Genomic DNA, 21072 nt, shown 5'->3' with positions numbered 1-21072 from the left:
AAGTATATGACAGATGATAGATTTAATTGTGCAAAGTTTGGAGGAGGCTCAAGTGAGCATAGACACTTGCATGGTCTGATTGGGTCAAGTGGGCTTTTTCTGTGCTACATATCCAATGGAAATGAGCTTCTTTGTGAGTTTTGGTTCAAGAGTGACAACAGTGTAATCAACCTTGCGTCATATCACAAGATGGATGATAGATTACAATGAGGACAACCCTTGACCTATCTTAGTCCTCTGATACAAAAAAAGCTTACGTTATTCAAATATTTCTCATAAATTACTCAATGACTTTTGCCTTTATTATTGTTTCAGGATGTTCCAACTATAAGTTGATCATTGATCCAATTATCTGTTGTTTCTCCAGGTTCCACTCCAGTAAACATCCACAATTGTTCTTAATACCCCGTCTGAAATGCTAGGGGAGAAATAAAATTGTAGGTCACAGTAAAACTTCTGTCTACAAGGCATCTTATTACCTTTTCCACCACACACCTATCTCAACTTTGTTCCATTATAAATTTCTGTATCTCAATGGAAATTACCCGTGTAAATTCATCATCCTGCAATTACTCAATAAGGCTACTTGTTTTCTGCTGTCCACAATAGGCTCAAAGTGCGCCTTCAAGAAACTTTTGGGAACTGGCATTTCTTTTCAGATAAATACATTTGACAATGTCCAAAACAAAATGACTTCAAACAAAGTTTTAAAGATATAGGTACTTTCATTAAGATTTACATTTATCTTTCTGAATTTATTGTGCCTGTTCTTTTCCATATGTGGAGCTGAGCCTCTCCCAGAAGCTGAGATTTGCAGTCAATGTTTGCCCGAAGTTGCAACACTTGAACAGCAATTACGTCATATGGTTGGATGTATGCAACACATCAATTGTACTGACCACGTAACTTATTTTAACTTACATAAATTTCTGATAACTTGTTTGCCAAAATATTTAAAGAAAACTTTGAGAGCAAATTTTAAAGGTCTTATTTATGTAAAATTTCAGGTAGATTGTTTCCTGAATGAAATATTTTACCTGTGTTTGTATGTGATGGAGAGTGAAAATTATATTTCACCCATCTGAAACGTTAACTCTCCCTCTCTCTCATTACAGGTGCTACTTGATCTGCTGAGTAGTTCTGTGTTTGGTTCTTTTATCAGATCCTGAATCCACAGTGTTCTGCTTTTCATGAAAAATACATGTTCTGTGTACACTTTTTTTCATTTTAAAACCCCCATAATATATTGGAACCAAAGTAGGTCATTCAGCCCATCAAATCTGCTGTCTTTTTTTAACCACCAAGTGCACAACCTGTCAGGGTAGAGTTCAGTTTGTACCGCATTGCTGGCTCTAAATCTTCTTTGACATCTGAGGGAGTGGCATCTCAGAATATTTGTCCAGACAGTATTATACTGGCTGAGTCATTCCTCTTTTGAAAAAAACACAAGCTGGTATTAAAGGTGTGATACGTCGACAGGTGATTTCATAAAGTTATAGAGATGTACAGCACAGAAACAGACACTTCGGTCCAATTCATCCATGCTGACTAGATATCCTAAATTAATCTAGTTCCATTTGCCAGCAGTTGGCCCATATCCCTCATAACCCTTATTATTCACGTATCCATATTGATGCCTTTTAAAAGTTATAATTGCACCTGCCTCCACCACTTTCTCCAGCAGCTCATTCCGTACACTCATCACCCTCTGTGTGGAAACATTATTCCTTACATCCTTTTAAAATCCTTTCTTTTACACCTTAAACATATGTCCTCCAGTTTTGGTCTCCCCTACCCTGGGGGGAAAAAGCCTTGCTATTCATCCTATCCATGATTTTGTAAAACCTCTACAGGTCACTCTGCTCTAATGCAACAGTTAGGTTCCTCTGCGACCTCACACTATGGAAAACCGCTATGGAGTCATAGAGTCATAGAGATGTACAGCATGGAAACAGATCCTTTGGTCCAACTTCTCCATGCCAACCCAATCTAGTCCCACCTTCCATACCCGACCCATATCCCTCCGAACCCTTCCTATTCATAAACCCATCCAGATGCCTTTTAAATGTTACAATCGTATCAGCCTCCACCACTTCCTCTGGCAGCTCATTCCATACACGTACCACCTTCTGCATGAAACAGTTGTCCATTAGATCTCTTTCATAGCTTTCCCCTCTCACCCTAAACCCATGCTCTCCAGTTCTGGACTCCTCCACCCCAAGGAAGAGACTTTGTCTATTTATCCAACCATCCCCCTTACGATTTTATAAACCTCTATAAGGTCACCCCTCAGTCTCCGACGCTCCAGGGAAAACAGCCCCAGCCTGTTCAACCTCTCCCTTTAGCTCAAATCCTCCAACCCTGGAAACATCCTTGGAAATCTTTTCTGAACCCTTTCAAACTTCACAACATCCTTCCATTAGGAAGGAGACCAGAATTGCATGCAATATTCCAAAAGTGGCCGAACCAATATCCTGTACAGCTGCAACATAACTTCTCAACTCCTGTACTCAATACTCTTATTAATAAAGGAAAGCATACCAAAAGCCTTCTTCACTAACATACCTACCTGCGACTCTATTTTCGAGGAGCTATGAACCTGCAGGTCTCTTTGTTCAGCAACACTCCCAAGGACCTTACCATTAAGTGTATAAGTCCTGCTAAGATTTGCTTTCCCAAAATGCAGCACCTCACATTTATCTGAATTAAACTCCATCTGCCACTTCTCAGCCCATTGGCCCATCTGATCAAGATCGCATTGTAATCTGAGGTGACCTTCTTCGCTGTCCACTACACTCCCAATGTTTGGTGTCATCTGCAAACTTACTAACTTATACCTCTAATGCTCGCATCCAATTCATTTATATAAATGACAAAAAGTAGAGGGCCCAGAACTGATTCTTGTGGCACTCCACTGGTCACAGGCCTCCAGTCTGAAAAACAATCCCCCACCACCACCCTCTGCCTTCTACCTTTGAGCCAGTTCTGTATCCAAATGGCGAGCTCTCCCTGTATTCCATGAGATCTAACCTTGCTAACCAGTTTTCCATGGGGAATCTTGTTGAACACCTTACTGAAGTCCATATCGATCACATCTACCGCTCTGCCCTCATCAATCCTTTTGTTACTTCTTCAAAAACTCAATCGAGTTTGTGAGATATGATTTCCCATGCACAAAGCCTTTCCCTAATTAGTCCTTGCCTTTCCAAACACATGTACATTCTGTCCCTCAGGGTTCCCTCCAACAACTTGCCCACCACCAACGTCAAGCTCACTGGTCTATAGTTCCCTGGCTTGTCCTTACCACCTTTCTTAAACAGTGGCACCACATTAGCCAACCTCCACTCTTCCAGCACCTCACCTGTGACTATCGATGATACAAATATCTCAACAAGGGGCCCAGCAATCACTTCCCTAGCTTCTGACAGAGTTCTAAGGTTCACTTGATCATGTCCTGGGATTTATTCACTTTTATGTGTTTCAAGATATCTAGCGCTCACCCTGTAGAAGATTACTAGAAAAAAAATCACTATATCCGTTCAGCATAAAATTTGCGTTATCCAAACAGCGTCCACAATTCGTCAATCGAATTATAGCCAATTTGTGTTGACAAAATGCGTGTTATACCTGTATAAAGTCACCCCTCAGACTCCAATACTTCAGGGAAAATAGCCCTAATCTATTCAACTTCTCCCTATACTCAAACCTCCAACTCTGGCAACATCTCTGCAAATCTTTTCTGAACTCTTCCAAGTTTTATCACATCTTTCCTGAAGGAGGGAGAAGCGAATTGAAAGCACGATACCAAAGTGGCCATACCAATGTCCTATACAGCTGCAGCACCACCTCCCAACGCCTATACTCAATGCACTGACCAATAAAGGAGGAGAAAATAAGGATTGCAGATGCTGGAGATCAGAGTTGAGAGTTTGGTGCTGAAAAAGCACAGCAAGTCAGGTAGCATCTGAGGAGCAGGAGAATCAACATTTCAGGCATAAGCCCTTCATCAGGAGTCAATTCAGCATTGATGAAGCTTATGCCTGAAACGTCAATTCTCCTGCTCCTCGGATGCTGTCTGACCTGCTGTACTTTTCCAGGACCACACACTTGGCACTGACCAATAAAGTCAAGTGCCTTCTTCACTATCCTGTCTATCTGTGACTCTACTTCCAAGGAACCAGGCACATACACTCTGAGATCTTTTTGTTTGGCAACACTTCTCAGGACCTTTCTATTAAGTATACGAGTCCTACCCTGGTTTGCCTTACCAAAATGTAGCATGTCACATTATCTAAATTGCACTTCATCTGCCACTCCTCAGCCCATTGGCCCAACTCATCAAGGTCCAGTTGTATTTTGAGGTAACCTTCTTCGCTGTCCACTACATCTCCAATTTTGGTGTCATCTGCAAACTTACTAACCATACCTCCTGTGTTCACATCCAAATGATCCATTAATATAACACAGCACACCAGTGACTGCTGATAACAACAAGTTATTCCACATATCTTCTTCGTGACAATAAGAAATGTTACTTACTAACACTTATGAGGGACAACAGGGGCACAGTATATTTTCTCATTCTAAGTTAATTGTCTTTAAAAGAACAAATCTAGAAATAATAAGCCCTTTACATGAGAAATGGATAGGGTGGATAGGAGAGATCATGTGGAGGGGAGCAGCAAGAATAACAGAAATAAATAGAATTGTTATCTCATTTGTTTAATTAAACTGAAGCATGTTTGTCAATCGTTCCATGCTGCATTCTATTGGAAATAACCAATCAGAGACAACCTGCCAATAATCAGTACCCTTTTGTCGCATAATATAAATTGCTGCTTCCTCTGAAATTTGGCACTCTTGCATCTGTCCTGATGAATGCAAGACAAAAATTTTGACATAATGGCTTTATTTCAGCAATTAAGATGAGAGAAATAAAATGAGTGAGAGAAATGAGTGTGAGAAAGATAGGAACAAGAGAAAGAAATAACAAAACAGAGATTGATAAGAGAGGGATGATGTTCTTTAACATTACCAACTTCGATCTGCAATGCCATTTTCAAAAAACCTACCCATTTAACGTTATGAGGCAAATCACATCAGATCACTATCTTTCAAGGTGAAAGAAAAACTCTTTCCTTATAATGCATTCTTCTGTTACTAGGGATTAATCTTGTAGCTCTCATAAGATCTTCCTCCACAGCTGGCTCTAGCAAGGAGTTCCAGTGACACGCCAACCCTTGGAGAGAAGAAATTCCTCCTTATCTCAACCTTAAATTGTGCTACCCCACCCTCCCTGCTCAATATTCTGAGACTATGCCCTTTGGTCCTAGACTCTCCCATGAGGGGAAACATCCCCTCAGCATTTATCCTGTCAGAATCGTATTTTTTTTTCAATGGGATCGATCATCTCATCATCTGCAGAACATCCAGGGCTATCATTTCTCCATAACATCCCCCACCAAAGCTGGCTAGACCACTGGACATGGCGGGCGGATTGGCCCCATCCTATTGTCGTAAAGCTTGCAGGATTCTGGAACAGATGGCTTTTGAAGTCTAAATTCCTGAACTTTCCATTCGCTGCTCTGCATCAATTGAAAGAGGTTAAGTATTAAGATTTTCAGCCGATAAGTCACGACAGTATTCCTGGGGTAGAAATTCCCGACCTTCTTCATCTTACATTGGTGGCATTTTCCTTCTTCGTGTTTCACCTAGAGGGGTGACCCAGTTTATTGTGCAGCCCGACTGAGTACAACAGTTCAGTGATTCCACTCTGCAGCAAGTGTTCCGCCAGGAAAACCTACAATGGACAAAGTCCCACAAAGCGTCCATTCTTCACCACACAGCCCTTATCTCACTTCGCACGATCTCCTCTGGTCAAGCAGTGGTTAAAACTCGGAGGACCCAATGCCATTCACTCACAGATCAGGAGTAAACCCTTTGGACTGAGAGGTCAGGCGCTTTCGTTAAAGTCTCTGAAAGCTTCAAGTATTCACTGGCAGCGGTTCCAGTAGCAGAGAGGGGCAGGGAAGCGTGTGCGAAACCCAGCCACAGGAACATGGAAAAGATCGCTGTGATCGCCAAGAAGGTTTGGTGTCTCCGCAAAAGCATCGTGGTCTGCTTGGCCCCTCTAGTCTTTTCACCGATCCTCTTCACCACGCCTCCCAAGGTAAAGTAAAAACCTGGCAGACCCTGACTGCTGTGGGTAAATTGGACGGGTTTGTTACAATAGGAAGCATTAGTCACTTTTTGTGTGTGTGGAAAGGAAACATAATTGGAAGGAGAGAGAGAGTCTTCACACACAACTTGAATTTCACCTTCTGCGCAGATCCAGGCCATTCAGCCCATCCAGTCTGGACCAACCCTCTGAAGGGCATCCCACCCTATCCCAGTATTTACCATGGCTCATCCACTATGGGCAATTCAGCATCGCTAATCCACTTGACCTGCACATCTTTCAACGGTGGGAGGAAACCAGAGCACCCAGAGGAGACCCATTCAGATATAGGAGAATGTGAAAACTCCACACAGACAGTCACCCGAGGGTGGAATTGAACCAAGCTCCCTGGCTATACTGTGAGGTAGCAGTGCTAACTCCCCTGCACTTGCCCCATACTGCTACCATAAAACAATCCCGTTAAATTGCCCTTCATTCAGGACTATTTCTACAAAAAATCCCCACCCATCTCTTTTCCAGAACATGCATGTTCTTTAGGTGTCTGCCAGTGAAAGTTAATGACTGCGTATGCACACTGCATTTTTAAATGTATCCATTGCTGTTAGAAACAAGTAGCAGAATCTACTGCATCAGTAATCTACTTTCCAGTTAACTGTGGTTCTTATAAGTAAGGGTGGCACGGTGACTCAGTGGTTAGCACAGCGCCAGGGACATGGGTTCGACTCCAGCCTTGGGCAACTGTCTGTGTGGGTTTGCACATTCACCCCGTGTCTGTGTGGGTTTGCTCTGGTTTCCTCACACAATCCAAAGATAGGTAGGCTACGTGGATTGGCCTTGCTAAATTGCCCAAAGTGTCCAGGGATGTGTAGGTTAGATGCATTAGTCAGGGGTAAATATAGGATAATAGGGTAGGGGAATGGGTCTTGATGGGTTGCTTTTTGGAGGGTTGGTGTGGATTTGTTGGGCCAAAGGGCTTGTTTCCACACTGTAGGGGTTCCATGAAAGTTAGATCTTTGTCGGCAATTATAATTAATTCCTTTGTTTTGGAAGTGGTATACATAGAAACATAGGAGCAGGAGTAAGCCATTCAACCCTTTGAGCCTGCTACACTATTCATCACAATCATGGCTGATCATCCAATTCAGTACCCTTGTTCCCACTTTCTCCACATACCCTCTGATCCCTTTAGCTCTGAGAATCCTGTCTAACTCATTCTTGAAAACATTCAATGTTTTAGCCTCAACCATTCTATATGGCAGAGAATTCCACAGGCTCACCATTCTCTAAGTGCCATTTCTCTTCATCTCCATCCTAAGTGGCATACCCTGTATCCTTAGACTGTGAGCCCTGGTTCTGAACTCCCTGGTCATTGGAATTATCCCCTCTGCGCTTACCCTGTTAGACCTGTTAGAATTTTATACGTTTCTACAAGATCCCTCCTCATTCTTCCAAACTCCTGTGAATTTAGTCCTAACCAATCCAGTCTCCCTTTATACATCAGAATGACATTTGAGGAACTGGTCTGTTAAATCTGTGTTATACTCCCTCCATAGACAGAACATCCTTCCCGAGATAAGATTAGATTCCCTACAGTGTAGGAACAGGCTCTTCGGCCCAACCAGTCCACACCAACCCTCCAAAGAGTAATCCATCCAAACCAATTTCCCTCTGAATAATGCACCTAACACTATGGGCAATTTAGCATGGCCAATTCACCTGACCTGCACATCTTTGGACTGTGGGAGGAAACCCACACAGACACAGGGAGAATATGCAAATTCCACACAGGCAGTTACCCGAGGCTGGAATCGAACTCAGGTCCCTGGTACTGTGCTAACCACTGAGCCACCGTGCCGTCCCAAAGATAAGGAGCGTAAAGCTATACAAAATATTTCAGGAGTGTTCTCACCAAGGCCCTGTACAGTCGCAGCAAAACATCCCTGCTCCTGTACCCAATTCCTCTTCTCCTGAAGGCCAACACATCAGTGATCTTCACTGTCTGCTGCACAAAAAAGGACTATGAGATAGCCTTGGCAGGTAAGATTCAGGATAATCCAAAGAGAATCAATTAGAACATTAAGAGCAAGAGAGCAACTAGAGAGAGTAAGGCCTCTTAAAGGTCAAAGGGGACATCCTTGTGTAGAACCTCAGGAGATGGGAGAGATAATGAATTTTTCGCATCACGTTTTACTGTGGAAAAGGAAATGGACACGAGAGAACTCAGGGAAACAAATATTGATGTTTTGAAAGCAGTTCACATTACAGAGGAGGAAGTGCTGGCAGCGCTAGAAAATATAAAGATGGATAATGTATCCCAGAACATTGTGGAAGTGAGAGGGGAAATTGCAGGGTCCCTTGCAGAAATATTTGCATCATCTATAATGATGACCGCGGTGCCAGATGACTCAAAAGTGGTTAATGTTTTGCCTTTGTTTAAGAAGGGATGTAAGGAGAAGCCTGGGAACTGTAGGCCTGTGAGTCTGATTTCAGTGGTGGGTGAGTTGTTGGAGGTAGTTCTGAAAGATGGGATTTATATGCATTTAGAGAGTCAAGGAATGATTGGGGATGGTGTGCATGGTTTGTGCGAGGAAAATCACGTCTCACAAATTTGATTGGGTTTTTTGAGAAAACAACCAAGAGGATTGATGAGGCCAGAGCAGTGGACGTTGTTTACTTGGACTTTAACAAAGCTTTTGACAAGGTTCCGCATGGTAAACAAATTAGTAAAATTAGATCACATGGGTGAGCTTGCCAATTGGATACAAAATTGGCTGAATGGCAGGAGACAGAGGGTGGTGGTGGAGGATTGTTTTTCAGACTGGAGGCCTGTGACCAGTGGTGGTTCCACAGAAATAAGTACTGGGTTCATTTTCGTTCGTCATTTAGGTGAATGATTTAGATGAAAATATAGAAAGCCTGCAGATGACGCCAACATTGGTGGTATAGCGGACAGTGATGAAGGTTATCTGAGATTACAAAGAGATCTTGATCAATTGGGTCAATGGGCTGGGGAGTGGCAGATAGAGTTTAATTTGGATAAATGCAAGAAAATATTGCATTTTGATAAAACAAACAGGGGCAGGCTTTATACTATTAAAATTAGGGCCTTGGGTAGTGTGGTAGCTCAGAGGGACCTAGGAGTTCAGGTACATAATTCTTTGACGTTTGTGACACATTTAGACAGGATACGTAGAACAGAGAACAGTACAGCACAGCACAGGCCCTTCAGCCCACAATGTTGTGCCAAGCACTTAACTTAATCTAAGATCGATGTAACCTACACACTCCTCAATTTACTGCCATCCATGTGCTTGTCCAGCAATTGCTTAAATGTCCTGAATGTCTCTGACTCTACTACCACCGCTGGCAGTGTATTCCATGCACCCACTGCTCTCTGCATAAAAAACTTACCTCTGACATCTCCCCTATACCTTCCTTCCAATCACCTTAAAATTATAACCCCTCGTGACAGCCATTTCTGACCTGGGGAAACGTCTCTGGGTATCCACTCTATCTTTGCTTCTCATTACCTTGTACACCTTTATCAAACCACCTCTCTTCCTTCTTCTCTCCAGTGTGAAAAGCTCTAGCTCCCTCAACCTCTCTTCATAAGTCTAACCCACCAATTCAGGCAGCATCCTCGTAAATCTCCTCTGCACCCTCTCTAAAGCATCTACATCCTTCCTATAATGAGGTGACCAGAACTGGACACAGTATTCCAAGTGTGGTCTAACCAGGATTTTATAGAGCTGTAGCAAAACCTCCTAGTCTTTAACTCAATCCCCAAATAATGAAAGCGAAAACACCATATGCCTTCTTAACAACGCTATCAACTTGGGTGGCAACTTTGAGGGATCTATGTTCATGGACCCCAAGGTCCCACTGTTCCACCATACTGCCAAGAATCTTGCCTTTAACCCTGTATTCAGCATTTAAATTCAACCTTCCAAAATGAATCACTTCACATTTATCCAGGTTGAACTCCATCTGCCACTTCTCAGTCCAGCTCTGCATCCTGTCAATGTCTTGTTGTAGCCTGCAACAGCTCTCGACGCTATCTACAACACCACCGACTTTTGTGTCATCGGCAAACTTACTAACCCACCCTTCCACTTCTTCATCCAAGTCATTTATAAAAATTACAAAGAGCAGAGGCCCAAGACTAGATCCCTGCGTGACACCATTGGTCACGGTCCTCCAGTCGGAATAGTTTCCATCCACTACCACGCTTTGTCTTCTTTCAGCCTGCCAATTCTGTATCCAGACAGCCAAAGTATAGTTGAGAAAGGGTTTAGCACACTTGCCTTCATTGCTTAGACCTTTGAGTATAGGAGTTGGGACATTATGTTAAAGTTGTACAGGACATTAGTGAGGCCTCTTCTGGAGTACTGTATCCAGTTCTGGTTGCCCTGTTATAGGAAGGACATTATTAAGCTGGAGGCAGTTCAGAAAACATTTACCAGGATGTTGCCGGGAATGGAGAGTTTGAGTTACATGGAAAGCCACACAGCTTGGAAACAGGCTCTTCCGTCTAACCAGTCCATGCCGACCATAATCCCAAACTAAACTAGTCCCACCTGCCTGCGCTGGGCCCACATCCCTCCAAACATTTCGCATTCATGTACTCATGCAAATATTTTTTAAATATTGTAACTATACCTGCATCCACCACTTCCTCTGGAAGTTCATTCCACACACGAACCAGTCTCTGTGTAAAATAGTTGCCCCTCATGTCTTTTTTAAATCTTTCTCCTCTCACCTGAAAAATACTCCCCCAGTCTTGAAATCCCACACCTCGAAAAAATACACCTGTCATTCACATGATTTTACAAACCTCTATAAGGTCACCCCTTAACCTCTTATGCTCCAGTGAAAAAAGTCCCAGTCTTTCCAGTCTCTCCTTATAATTCGAACTCTCCATTCCAGATGGCATCCTGATAAATCTTTTCCGAACACTCCCCAGTTTAATAATATCTTTCCTATAACGGAGAGACCTGAGGAAAAAAGCATGTCTTTTAATGATCATACTAATGTAGACTTGACAGCAGACCAAATGGGCAGCATTTAGCATTGTTTTCAGGGAAGAGATAGGGGTTCCTTCACAGGGTTTCTGCAGGGGAATGATGCCTTTTGACTTCAGTACAAAAGGTCACATTTAAGAAGAAGATGATGATATTTGCTACAAAATATTATCCCCCCATTAATATTCCAAGGGTATTCTATTAGGGTAATGGCACTAGATTGAAGAGTAATACTTGAAACAGAATTGGACAAATACTTTCAGGGAAATATTATAAGGTAGTGGGGAAACAGAAGTGGAGTGGGTTTATTTCAAGAGATCTACTCAACAGCCAAGCACAGAAATAATGGACTGAATGGCCTCTTTCTATGGTATATTATTCTACAATTCTAAGAAACTCAATTTTTTTCCATATTAGAAAATGGTTGCATTTACAAATCTATCTTTCCTAGGAGGGAAGATGCCTGTATGTGATTCTACTCATGGCGATGTACTGGTGCACAGAAGCTTTGCCGATCGCTGTGACATCCCTGCTTCCCATGAGCCTCTTTCCCCTACTTGGTATTTTACCATCTTCCAAAGTCTGTCCTCAGTACTTTCTCGACACCAACGCTCTCTTCTTGAGTGGCCTGATCATGGCATTGGCGATTGAGGAGTGGAACTTGCACCGCCGAATAGCATTGGCTGTCCTTTTATTTGTGGGATTGTCTCCATCCATGTAAGTAATGACAATACAAATGAATTTTCATTTATTAATGCACTTAAGGGAAAGGATGTGCTCTTCCTAACTCCAGTTGAGAATAAAATCTTTCCAGTCAGTACCATGTTACAACGATAGGCTTTTTATTATAGAAACACCATTTTCCCTTAGTGATCCAATGATAATTCTTATCCATTACAATTCCAAAGTTATGCATTTCTGATAAGTCCTTGCAAAAATGCATATACTAAAAGTTAACAATTATCTAGTTGAAACAATCCATTTAATTAATGCAACAATCTCCCAATATGCTGAAATTTCCTAATAGGCTTTACTTATCAGCGTCAGAAAGAATCAAGTGAAAGGTTGTCATAACCTTGGACAAACTATGCGAACAACAAATATTAGCTCAGACAAAGAAGTTAATTATATCTTTAGTTATAAACAAATGTTAAATGTATGAATCTGAAAACATGTTGAACAAAGAACCAAACAGTAAACCAATCTGGCTTCATCATTTCACAAATTCAACTTGTGTTGGCAGGTGGGACGAGATTGGATTGGGATATCTGGTCAGCATGGACGGGTTGGATTGAAGGGTCTGTTTCTCTGACTCTATGACTCTATAACATTTTGTTTAAGTCTTAAAATATATAAAATATTTCTTGAGTCACCTGAGGATGGCCAATTTTCATTTCCATTGTAGAATAGAATAGAATCCCTAAAGTGTGGAAACAGGCCCTTCGACCCAGCAAGTCCACACCAACCCTCCAAAGAGTATCCCGTCTAAACTCGTTTCCCATTACTTTATCTTTACCCCTGACTAATGCACCTTACCTACACATCCCTGAATACTATGGACAATTTAGAATGGTCAATTGACCTATCCTGCACATCTATGGATTGTGGGAAGAAACCGGAGCACCCAGAGGAAATCCACACAGATACAGGGAGAATGTGCAAACTCCACACAGTCACCCGAGTCTGGAATTGATCCCGGGCCCCTTATGAGGCAGCAAGTGCACCTGGTCACTGAAAATTAAAATTGGAGTTGTTCTGTAATCAGTGGAAAACAGCTAACATGAAAATTTCAGCCTTTGTTTTACAGATTTTCAGTCAACCTTAATACCATTTTGCACGCTCTAATTTACAATACAGTTTAGAACTTTTTGTGGCCAATATTTTATGACTGAATTTAATCTGTCCATTTTAAATGAGCTAATGTTTACATTTACAATCTGATTCACATATCTCAGCTCAGTTGATGTAACTTCTTAGAAGATGTGGATATTATGTACGTCAGTGTCAATTATGCAAAAATACACATAAAATAGATTCTTAGAGTCTAAAGAATAATATTGACAATTAAATCAAGGAAAAATATTCCTTTTCAAATTTTTGATCGTAAGACCTAAATTCTGACTCTTTAAGTAAAATATATAAATTACTTAAATCTGTCTGGAAACAACATTTGATGATGTGCACACTAGATATTAAAATTTGCTAAAGGTGGGTGAAATGGAAGGTGATGAGTCTTAATATTTTCATGAGTAATTTATAAAGTGTGCAATGGAGCCTTTCTGTAGAATCAAGTGCCATCTCTCAGCACAGTTAACAAGAGCTGGAATGGAATGGTTGTTTCCTTTTTTAGTAACCTTATAAAAGTTTGTTTTTTGCATTGAAACGTTGAAATTACTGGCTGCCATTTTCTATTGCATAACCACATACATTTACCATTCGAAACCTAAATAGGTTAATAATTTGTTCTTAGGAAGGGTCACTTGACCCCAAACGTTAACTCTGATTTATCTCCACAGATGCTGCCAGACCTGCTGAGCTTTTCCGGCAATTTTTGTTTTTGGTTCTGATTTACAGCATCCGCAGTTCTTTCGGTTTTTATTTAGGATAACAACTTTCCCACATGGTAGAAAGGTTGACTCTACAGAGCTAATTCTCTGATTTAGCCCACTGGGTGAGGTGTAGTATTTGCAGAGAATGCAGGTTGAAAATCAATGGTTTCATTGACTTTCAATCCATCAAGATGAATGTTGGGAGAAATAAAAATGCAGGCCTGTGAATTCTTCAACAGTAATCCTTGTGACTAGTGTTCCAGAAATACAGATGATTCTGCTATAAAACGTTTTAACATGAATTGACTGTAACACAATTGATGAATTGGGGACACTGTTGCTCAAGTGCGAACCTTAAAAATGTGTGTTGGCTGTAAAGCGATTAATTGTTTCTAAAGCACAATTTTTCTATAATGCGGGATTGCACAAGAATGCAGCCATCGTGTTATAGAAGAACTGTAAGTAATCTAAGGACTACCTTTATTCAAACATACATATATCCATGAACATATCCATGATGTTTTATAATTGACTGCAAATATTGCCAGTGCCACCACTAGGTGGTGCAGTGAACACAAGCATACAGAAACACATTAGTGCAGTCAAACAGACTCTAGATTAGAGTGGTGCTGGAAATGCACAGCAGGTCAGGCAGCAGCCGAAGAGCAGGAAAATCGATGTTTCGGGCAAACGCCCTTCATCATGAATGAGGCAGGGAGCCTCCGGGGTGGAGAAGTAAATGGGAAAAGTGGGCTGGGGAGAAAGTAAAGGTAAAAACAATGACTGCAGATGCTGGAAACCAGATTCTGGATCAATGGTGCTGGAAGAGCACAGCAGTTCAGGCAGCATCGAGAAGCTTCAGCAAAATCGACGTTTCGGGCAAAAGCCCTTCATCAGGAATAAAGGCAGAGAGCCTGAAGCGTGGAGAGATAAGCTAGGGGAGGGTGGGGGTGGGGAGAGAGTAGCATAGAGTACAATGGGTGAGTGGGGGAGGAGATGAAGGTGATAGGTCAGGGAGGAGAGGGTGGAGTGGATAGGTGGAAAAGGAGCTAGGCAGGTCGGACAGGTCCGGACAAGTCAAGGGGACTGGAAGTTTGAAACTAGGATGAGGTGGGGGAAGGGAAATGAGGAAGCTGTTGAAGTCCACATTGATGCCCTGGGGTTGAAGTGTTCCAAGGCGGAAGATGAGGCGTTCTTCCTCCAGGCGTCTGGTGGTGAGGGAGCGGCGGTGAAGGAGGCCCAGGATCTCCATGTCCTCGGCAGAGTGGGAGGGGGAGTTGAAATGTTGGGCCACGGGGCGGTTTGATTGATTGGTGCGGGTGTCCCAGAGATGTTCCCTGAAGCGCTCTGCTAGGAGGCACCCAGTCTCCCCAATGTAGAGGAGACCGCATCGGGAGCAACGGATACAATAAATAATATTGGTGGATGTGCAGGTAAAACTTTGATGGATATGGAAGGCTCCTTTAGGGCCTTGGATGGAGGTGAGGGAGGAGGTGTGGGCACAGGTTTTACAGTTCCTGCGGTGGCAGGGGAAAGTGCCAGGATGTGAGGGTGGGTCGTAGGGGGGTATGGACCTGACCAGGTAGTCACGGAGGGAAGGGTCTTTGCGGAAGGCGGGAAGGGGTGGGGAGGGAAATATATCCCTGGTGGGATATATTTCCCTCCCCACCCCTTTCCGCCCACCCCTTTCCGCCCCACCAGGGATATATTTCCCTCCCCACCCCTTTCCGCCCCACCAGGGATATATTTCCCTCCCCACCCCTTTCCGCCTTCTGCAAAGACCGTTCCCTCCGTGACTACCTGGTCAGGTCCACCAGGGATATATTTCCCTCCCCACCCCTTTCCGCCTTCCGCAAAGACCGTTACCTCCCTGACTACCTGGTCAGGTCCACCAGGGATATATTTCCTTCCCCACCCCTTTCCGCCTTCCGCAAAGACCGTTCCCTCCGTGACTACCTGGTCAGGTCCACCAGGGATATATTTCCCTCCCCACCCCTTTCCGCCTTCCGCAAAGACCGTTCCCTCCGTGACTACCTGGTCAGGTCCACGCCCCCCTACGACCCACCCTCACATCCTGGCACTTTCCCCTGCCACCGCAGGAACTGTAAAACCTGTGCCCACACCTCCTCCCTCACCTCTATCCAAGGCCCTAAAGGAGCCTTCCATATCCATCAAAATTTTACCTGCACATCCATTAATATCATTTATTGTATCCGTTGCTCCCGATGCGGTCTCCTCTACATTGGGGAGACTGGGCGCCTCCTAGCAGAGCGCTTTAGGGAACATCTCCGAGACACCCGCACCAATCAACCAAACCGCCCCGTGGCCCAACATTTCAACTCCCCCTCCCACTCTGCCGAGGACATGGAGATCCTGGGCCTCCTTCACCGCCGCTCCCTCACCACCAGACGCCTGGAGGAAGAACGCCTCATCTTCCGCCTCGGAACACTTCAACCCCAGGGCATCAATGTGGACTTCAATATTTTCCTCATTTCCCCTTTCCCCGCCTCATCCTAGTTTCAAACTTCCAGTCCCCTTGACTTGTCCAGACTTGTCCGACCTGGGGAGAAAGTAGCCAAGAGTACAATAGGTGGATGGAGGTGGGGATGAAGGTGAGAGGTCGGAGAGGAGGGTGGAGCAGATAGGTGGGAAGGGAGATTGGCAGGTAGGACAGGTCAAGAGTATGGTGCTGAGTTGGCAGGTTGGAACTGTGGTAAGGTGGGGGGAGGGGAAATGAGGAAACTGTTGAAGTCCACATTGATGCCCTGGGGTTGAAGTGTTCCGATGCGGAAGATGAGGCGTTCTTCCTCCAGGCGTTGGATGGTGAGGAAGTGGCGGTGGAGGAGGCCCGGGACCTGCATGTCCTCGGCAGAGTGGGAGGGGGAGTTGAGATGTTCGGCCACGGGGTGGTGTGGTTGATTGGTGCGGGTGTCTCGGAGATGTTCCCTAAAGCGCTCTGCGAGAAGGCATCCAGTCTCCCCAATGTAGAGGAGACCACATTGGGAGCAACGATATAAATGACATTGGTGGATGTGCAGGTGAAATTTTGATGGATGTGGAAGGCTCCTTTGAGAGCTTGGATGGAGGTGAGGGAGCCCAAGTCTCTGAAATGAATGGATATTGGCAGAACTACCTTGTCAGAGTGCAGTTTATTAAATTTACAGCACTGCAGTGTGAAAGCATCTGTGCAAGCGGTGCCTCTGAAGTGAATTGGAGAAGCGTTGATCCAGAGCCATGCTTAGAAATAGCATTCGATGCCTAGCCTAACGCCTCACTGCTAATGAAGGGCTTTTGCCCAACTGTCCTGCTCCTCGGATGCTGCCTGACCTGCTGTGCTTTTACAGCACCACACTCTTGACTCTAATCTCCAGCATCTGCAGTCCTCACTTTCACCTACCGCCTCACCCGTTGCCCCATCCACTGAGTGAAGTAAGGGGGTTGGGTTGGGGATGTGGGGGTTGGGGAGGGCAGCGAGGTGTAGCAGGCAAGTCAATTCTGAAGGAGAGTCATGTCGAACCCAAAAACAATAACTCAATTTCTCTCTCCACAATTGCTGCCAGACCTGCTGTGTCTCTCCAGCACTTTGTGTTTGTATTTAGGCAGGAGGCTCCCTTATGCCACTGTGATGTCATTGCTGCCATCTGAGCATGTGCAGGCAGCTGGCAGCCATCTTTGCTGGCCACCTTGGTGTTGGCTACAAACTTTGTGTATAATCATAAGAGTTATGGCTAATAGACAACCAATGAACAATGTGTCTCCCAAGTGTAAAACTGTTTGTTTTGGATTTGCCATGACATTTGAAATGTCTGATGCCAGACAATTTCTATGTCTGTTTTCAACCATAACTTGAGTGGTGCCACTGGTAACATTTTAGTTCTTCTCTGGTTTTCTTCAAGCCTCCATCAGTCTGCAGCTCAATTTTGTCTGGCCATCTAACTTTTCTTTATCTTTCTTTGTTTTTAACCCTCAATTTCTCAATCAGTTGATGCTATGGGATAAGACTGTCTGTCTTTGTTCCCAATGTCCACACTTGGATATACTTCTTTCTGTAACTGAACTCAGCAATCCCTCCAATTCCTGAAATTCTACTCTTGATCTAATCCACTCATTTGTCCTTCTGTCTGTCCTGTTTCTATGATAGATTAACTATTTGCCATGTCAGTTTTATGTCTAGGTGACAAATTGAAAATCTACCCTCAACATATTTTCTCCCTCAGCTGAGGTATTATGTAAAGAATATTTTCAGAATGTATCCATTTTCAGTACAGTCCTTTGTCTATCTTTACCCTAATTCAAAATTAATTCAGAAAATCGGAGACTTGTATCAGCAATTTAATCCTATTGTTCTGTTGTGTTTTCTAGGCTTATCCTGGGGATGATGATCACCACATGCTTTCTGTCAATGTGGCTTAGTAACACTGCCACTACTGCCATGATGATGCCAATAGCCAATGCTGTGCTCCAAAGCTTATTTGGCAGCATGGAAGTTACTCCGAGGTCTGGTAAGATTAAAGGTGGCTTAGACACTAAAGGTAACCCAATATACTGGATACTTACATTGTGGTACATTGGATTGTCCAACTAGAAAGCTTGAGTTGAATTCCATATCCAGGCTGGGTGTAGAAATCAGGCTTCCCTTACTCCCATCAAACAAAACAACTAGTGGTGGGAGTAGGCCATTCAGCCCCTCAAATCTACTCCTTCATTTAATGCAATCATGGCTGATCTCATCTGGGCCTCAGTTCAACTTTCGTGCATGCTCCCCATAACTCTTTAACACATTCCTAATTTTAAATATTGTTTATTTCCTCCTTAAATTTACTCAATGTCCTGGCATCCACCATACTCTGGGGTACTGAATTCTACAGTTTCACCACTCTTACAGAGAGGTAATTGCTCCTCACCTCTATTGTAAATTTGCCTCTTCTGACTTAGACTACAACTCTCATTCTAGATTACCCCATAAGGGGAAACGTCTGCTCAACATGTAGTTTGTCAATCCCTTTTAGCATCATACAGATGCTAAATTCAAGTAGATCTCCTCTCATCCTTCTAAACTCTAGAGAATATTGGCCTAAACTCTCATCATAAGACATTACTTTATTTTAATATGAAACAAGAGAAAAGGGAGGTTGAACTGATTACAGAGATTTCTATTTTGGTGTAAATTTGTGTTTCATATGAAGAAATAGTTAGCTTAATGTAGTAACCATAAAAGTATTCAAAGACAAAGTCTCCACAGCTATCTAGGGAAGATAATTTCACTGACTAATGATCATAGAATTCCAGCAGTATGGAAGCAGGCCATTTGTTCCATTGACTCCACACCAACCTTCCAAAGAGCATTCCTCCCCGACCCACCTCACCTTGTAATTCTGCATTTCCCATGGCTAACCCACCTAGGCTGCACATCTCTGGACAGTATGGACAATTTAGCGTGGCCAATCCACCTAACCTGCACAGCTTCAGACTGTGGGAAGAAACCCATGCAGACACGGGGAGAAGGCGCAAACTCCACACAGACAGTCGCCCGAGGTTGAATCGAATCCGGGTCCCTGGCACTGTGAGGCAGCAGTGCTAACCACTGGGCCACTAAGAAAATCCTCAGGGAAAAAACATTCTCCTTATTCCCATTGTAAATGGTTTTAATCAGTGTGCCCCAGTTTTAGTCTCTCTCACAAGAGGAAACATCCTTTCAGTGTTCACCCTGTCAAGTCTTCTATGTTTTCATAAGATTACCTCTCATTCTTCTAAATTCTAAAGGACAAAGGCCTAACACTTCCAACCTTCCATCATAAATCCAATGGTCTTACTCTGACATTCACTGGTTCACTATTCTCGTTTTACTTTAGTAGAAATCTATTTGTGTGCATAAACAGTTTCCATTAAATCTCTATTAAAACAACAGAAACTTCAAAAGAAATTCCTGTCAGTGGGCTTTAGTCAGTTTTCTGTCTAAATCAGCAAATGGTTCAAAGGTAATGGAGCTTTAATACCAGCAGAAGATCTACAAAAACAGCGCTTCCGCTTAGGTCAATCCTGAGGGGGGAGGTGGCTCTTGTGGGAGATGGTTGCGACAAGGCACCAACACGTCACAAATGTTACCCCTGCAATTTATCAGACGTTAGATGGATTGTCCAGGGTTAGATGTTGTCCAGGGTTAGATGGATTGTCCAGGGTTAGATGTTGTCCAGGTTTTACTGTGGCATGGCATGGGCTGCTTCATTATTGGAGGAGTTGTAAATAGAACTGAACGCCATGGGCAGCAAATTCCCTACTCGTATGAACGTACAATTTGGGAACAAGGGTCAGTCTCTTGAGCCTGCTTCAGCATTGGATAAGAGAATGAACTGGTTATGACCCCAGCTCCACTTCCCTTTTTAGTCCCTCTACCCTTTGAATCCTTTGTCAATCAATAATCTGTCTAACTCAACCCTAGAAATATTCAATGACCCAGCCTCTCCTGCTGTCTAGGGAAGAGAATTCCATTCTCTAACAACCTCTTGAGAAACAAATGTTTTCCTGATCTCCATTTTAAATAGTAAACCCCTTCGTTTTAAGCAGTGACCCCTAGTTGTAGCCTCTCCCATGGGGAAACAATCCCCCCAGAAACTGTCAAGTCTTAGATGTTTCTTCAAGATCACTTGTCATTCTTCTAAACTCCAATAGACATAGGCCAAACCAGCCCAGCCTTTCCTGGTAAGGTAACTGCTTCTAATGCTATTACGTCCTTTCTCAAGTAAGGAGACGGTACTCCAGATGTAGCCTCACCAACTCCCTATTTAATTGTAGAACTTCTCCGCTTTAATGTTCCATTCCCCTTGCAATAAATTACAATATTTAACTTTTTTCTTCCTAATGGAAGGAAGAATGGCTGCATGGGAAGCAGTCTGAGCAGGAAGGGATTTCCACATTTTCTGTTACATCCTGCGAGTATCTACTCAGTGAGAATGGGGAAGTATTGTTTCCTGTGGAGCGAAAAGACAACCTATAATAATCCAAGAAAAATAATTGGGCTATGCAGCACAGTACCCATCTGGTGGTTAACACTATACTCATGAAACTGGATTGGTGCTTCCTATGGGTGAGCTAGAGTCAGTAATTGTGCAATGGAGGGGTGCAGAATTTGTCATAGCGTCTTCAGCATATCCCTGTCCTTCCATTTGCATTCAATTCATGGTGGACACTTGTAGTGATTAAAAGCAGGGCCAGGTGGATCTCATTGAGTTTGAGATCCTTGATTGGGGCTGTTAACCTAGGCCAACCAGGGAGCCCTGCCTGACAGATATAAACAGGAGATTAATTTTATCAGCTAATATGGATA

General features: G+C 43.3%; 1 protein-coding gene across 4 annotated transcripts in view; it reads left to right on the top strand.

Moving 5' to 3' along the window:
• The first annotated feature begins 5907 nt into the window (after positions 1–5907).
• Positions 5908–21072, top strand: part of slc13a3 (solute carrier family 13 member 3) — a 54912-nt gene continuing 39747 nt past the window's right edge. For 2 of the 4 annotated variants that reach the window (XM_043710739.2, XM_043710738.2), the window contains exons 1-3: positions 5908–6169; positions 11651–11916; positions 18111–18250. In XM_043710739.2, coding sequence (XP_043566674.1) covers positions 6059–6169; positions 11651–11916; positions 18111–18250 — 517 coding nt within the window. In that variant the 5' untranslated portion in view covers positions 5908–6058. Of the gene's footprint in view, positions 6170–11650; positions 11917–18110; positions 18281–21072 lie in introns of all 4 variants that reach the window. The other 2 variants (XM_043710736.2, XM_043710735.2) reach the window with 1 other exon arrangement.

This window comes from Chiloscyllium plagiosum, unplaced genomic scaffold (assembly GCF_037043375.1).
Source record: "Chiloscyllium plagiosum isolate Xiang-an unplaced genomic scaffold, Cpla_swu_hap1 HiC_scaffold_15, whole genome shotgun sequence".
Lineage (NCBI taxonomy): Eukaryota > Metazoa > Chordata > Chondrichthyes > Orectolobiformes > Hemiscylliidae > Chiloscyllium > Chiloscyllium plagiosum.
The sequence above is the reverse complement of the archived record's forward strand: the minus strand, read 5'-3'. Positions and strand labels throughout refer to the sequence as shown.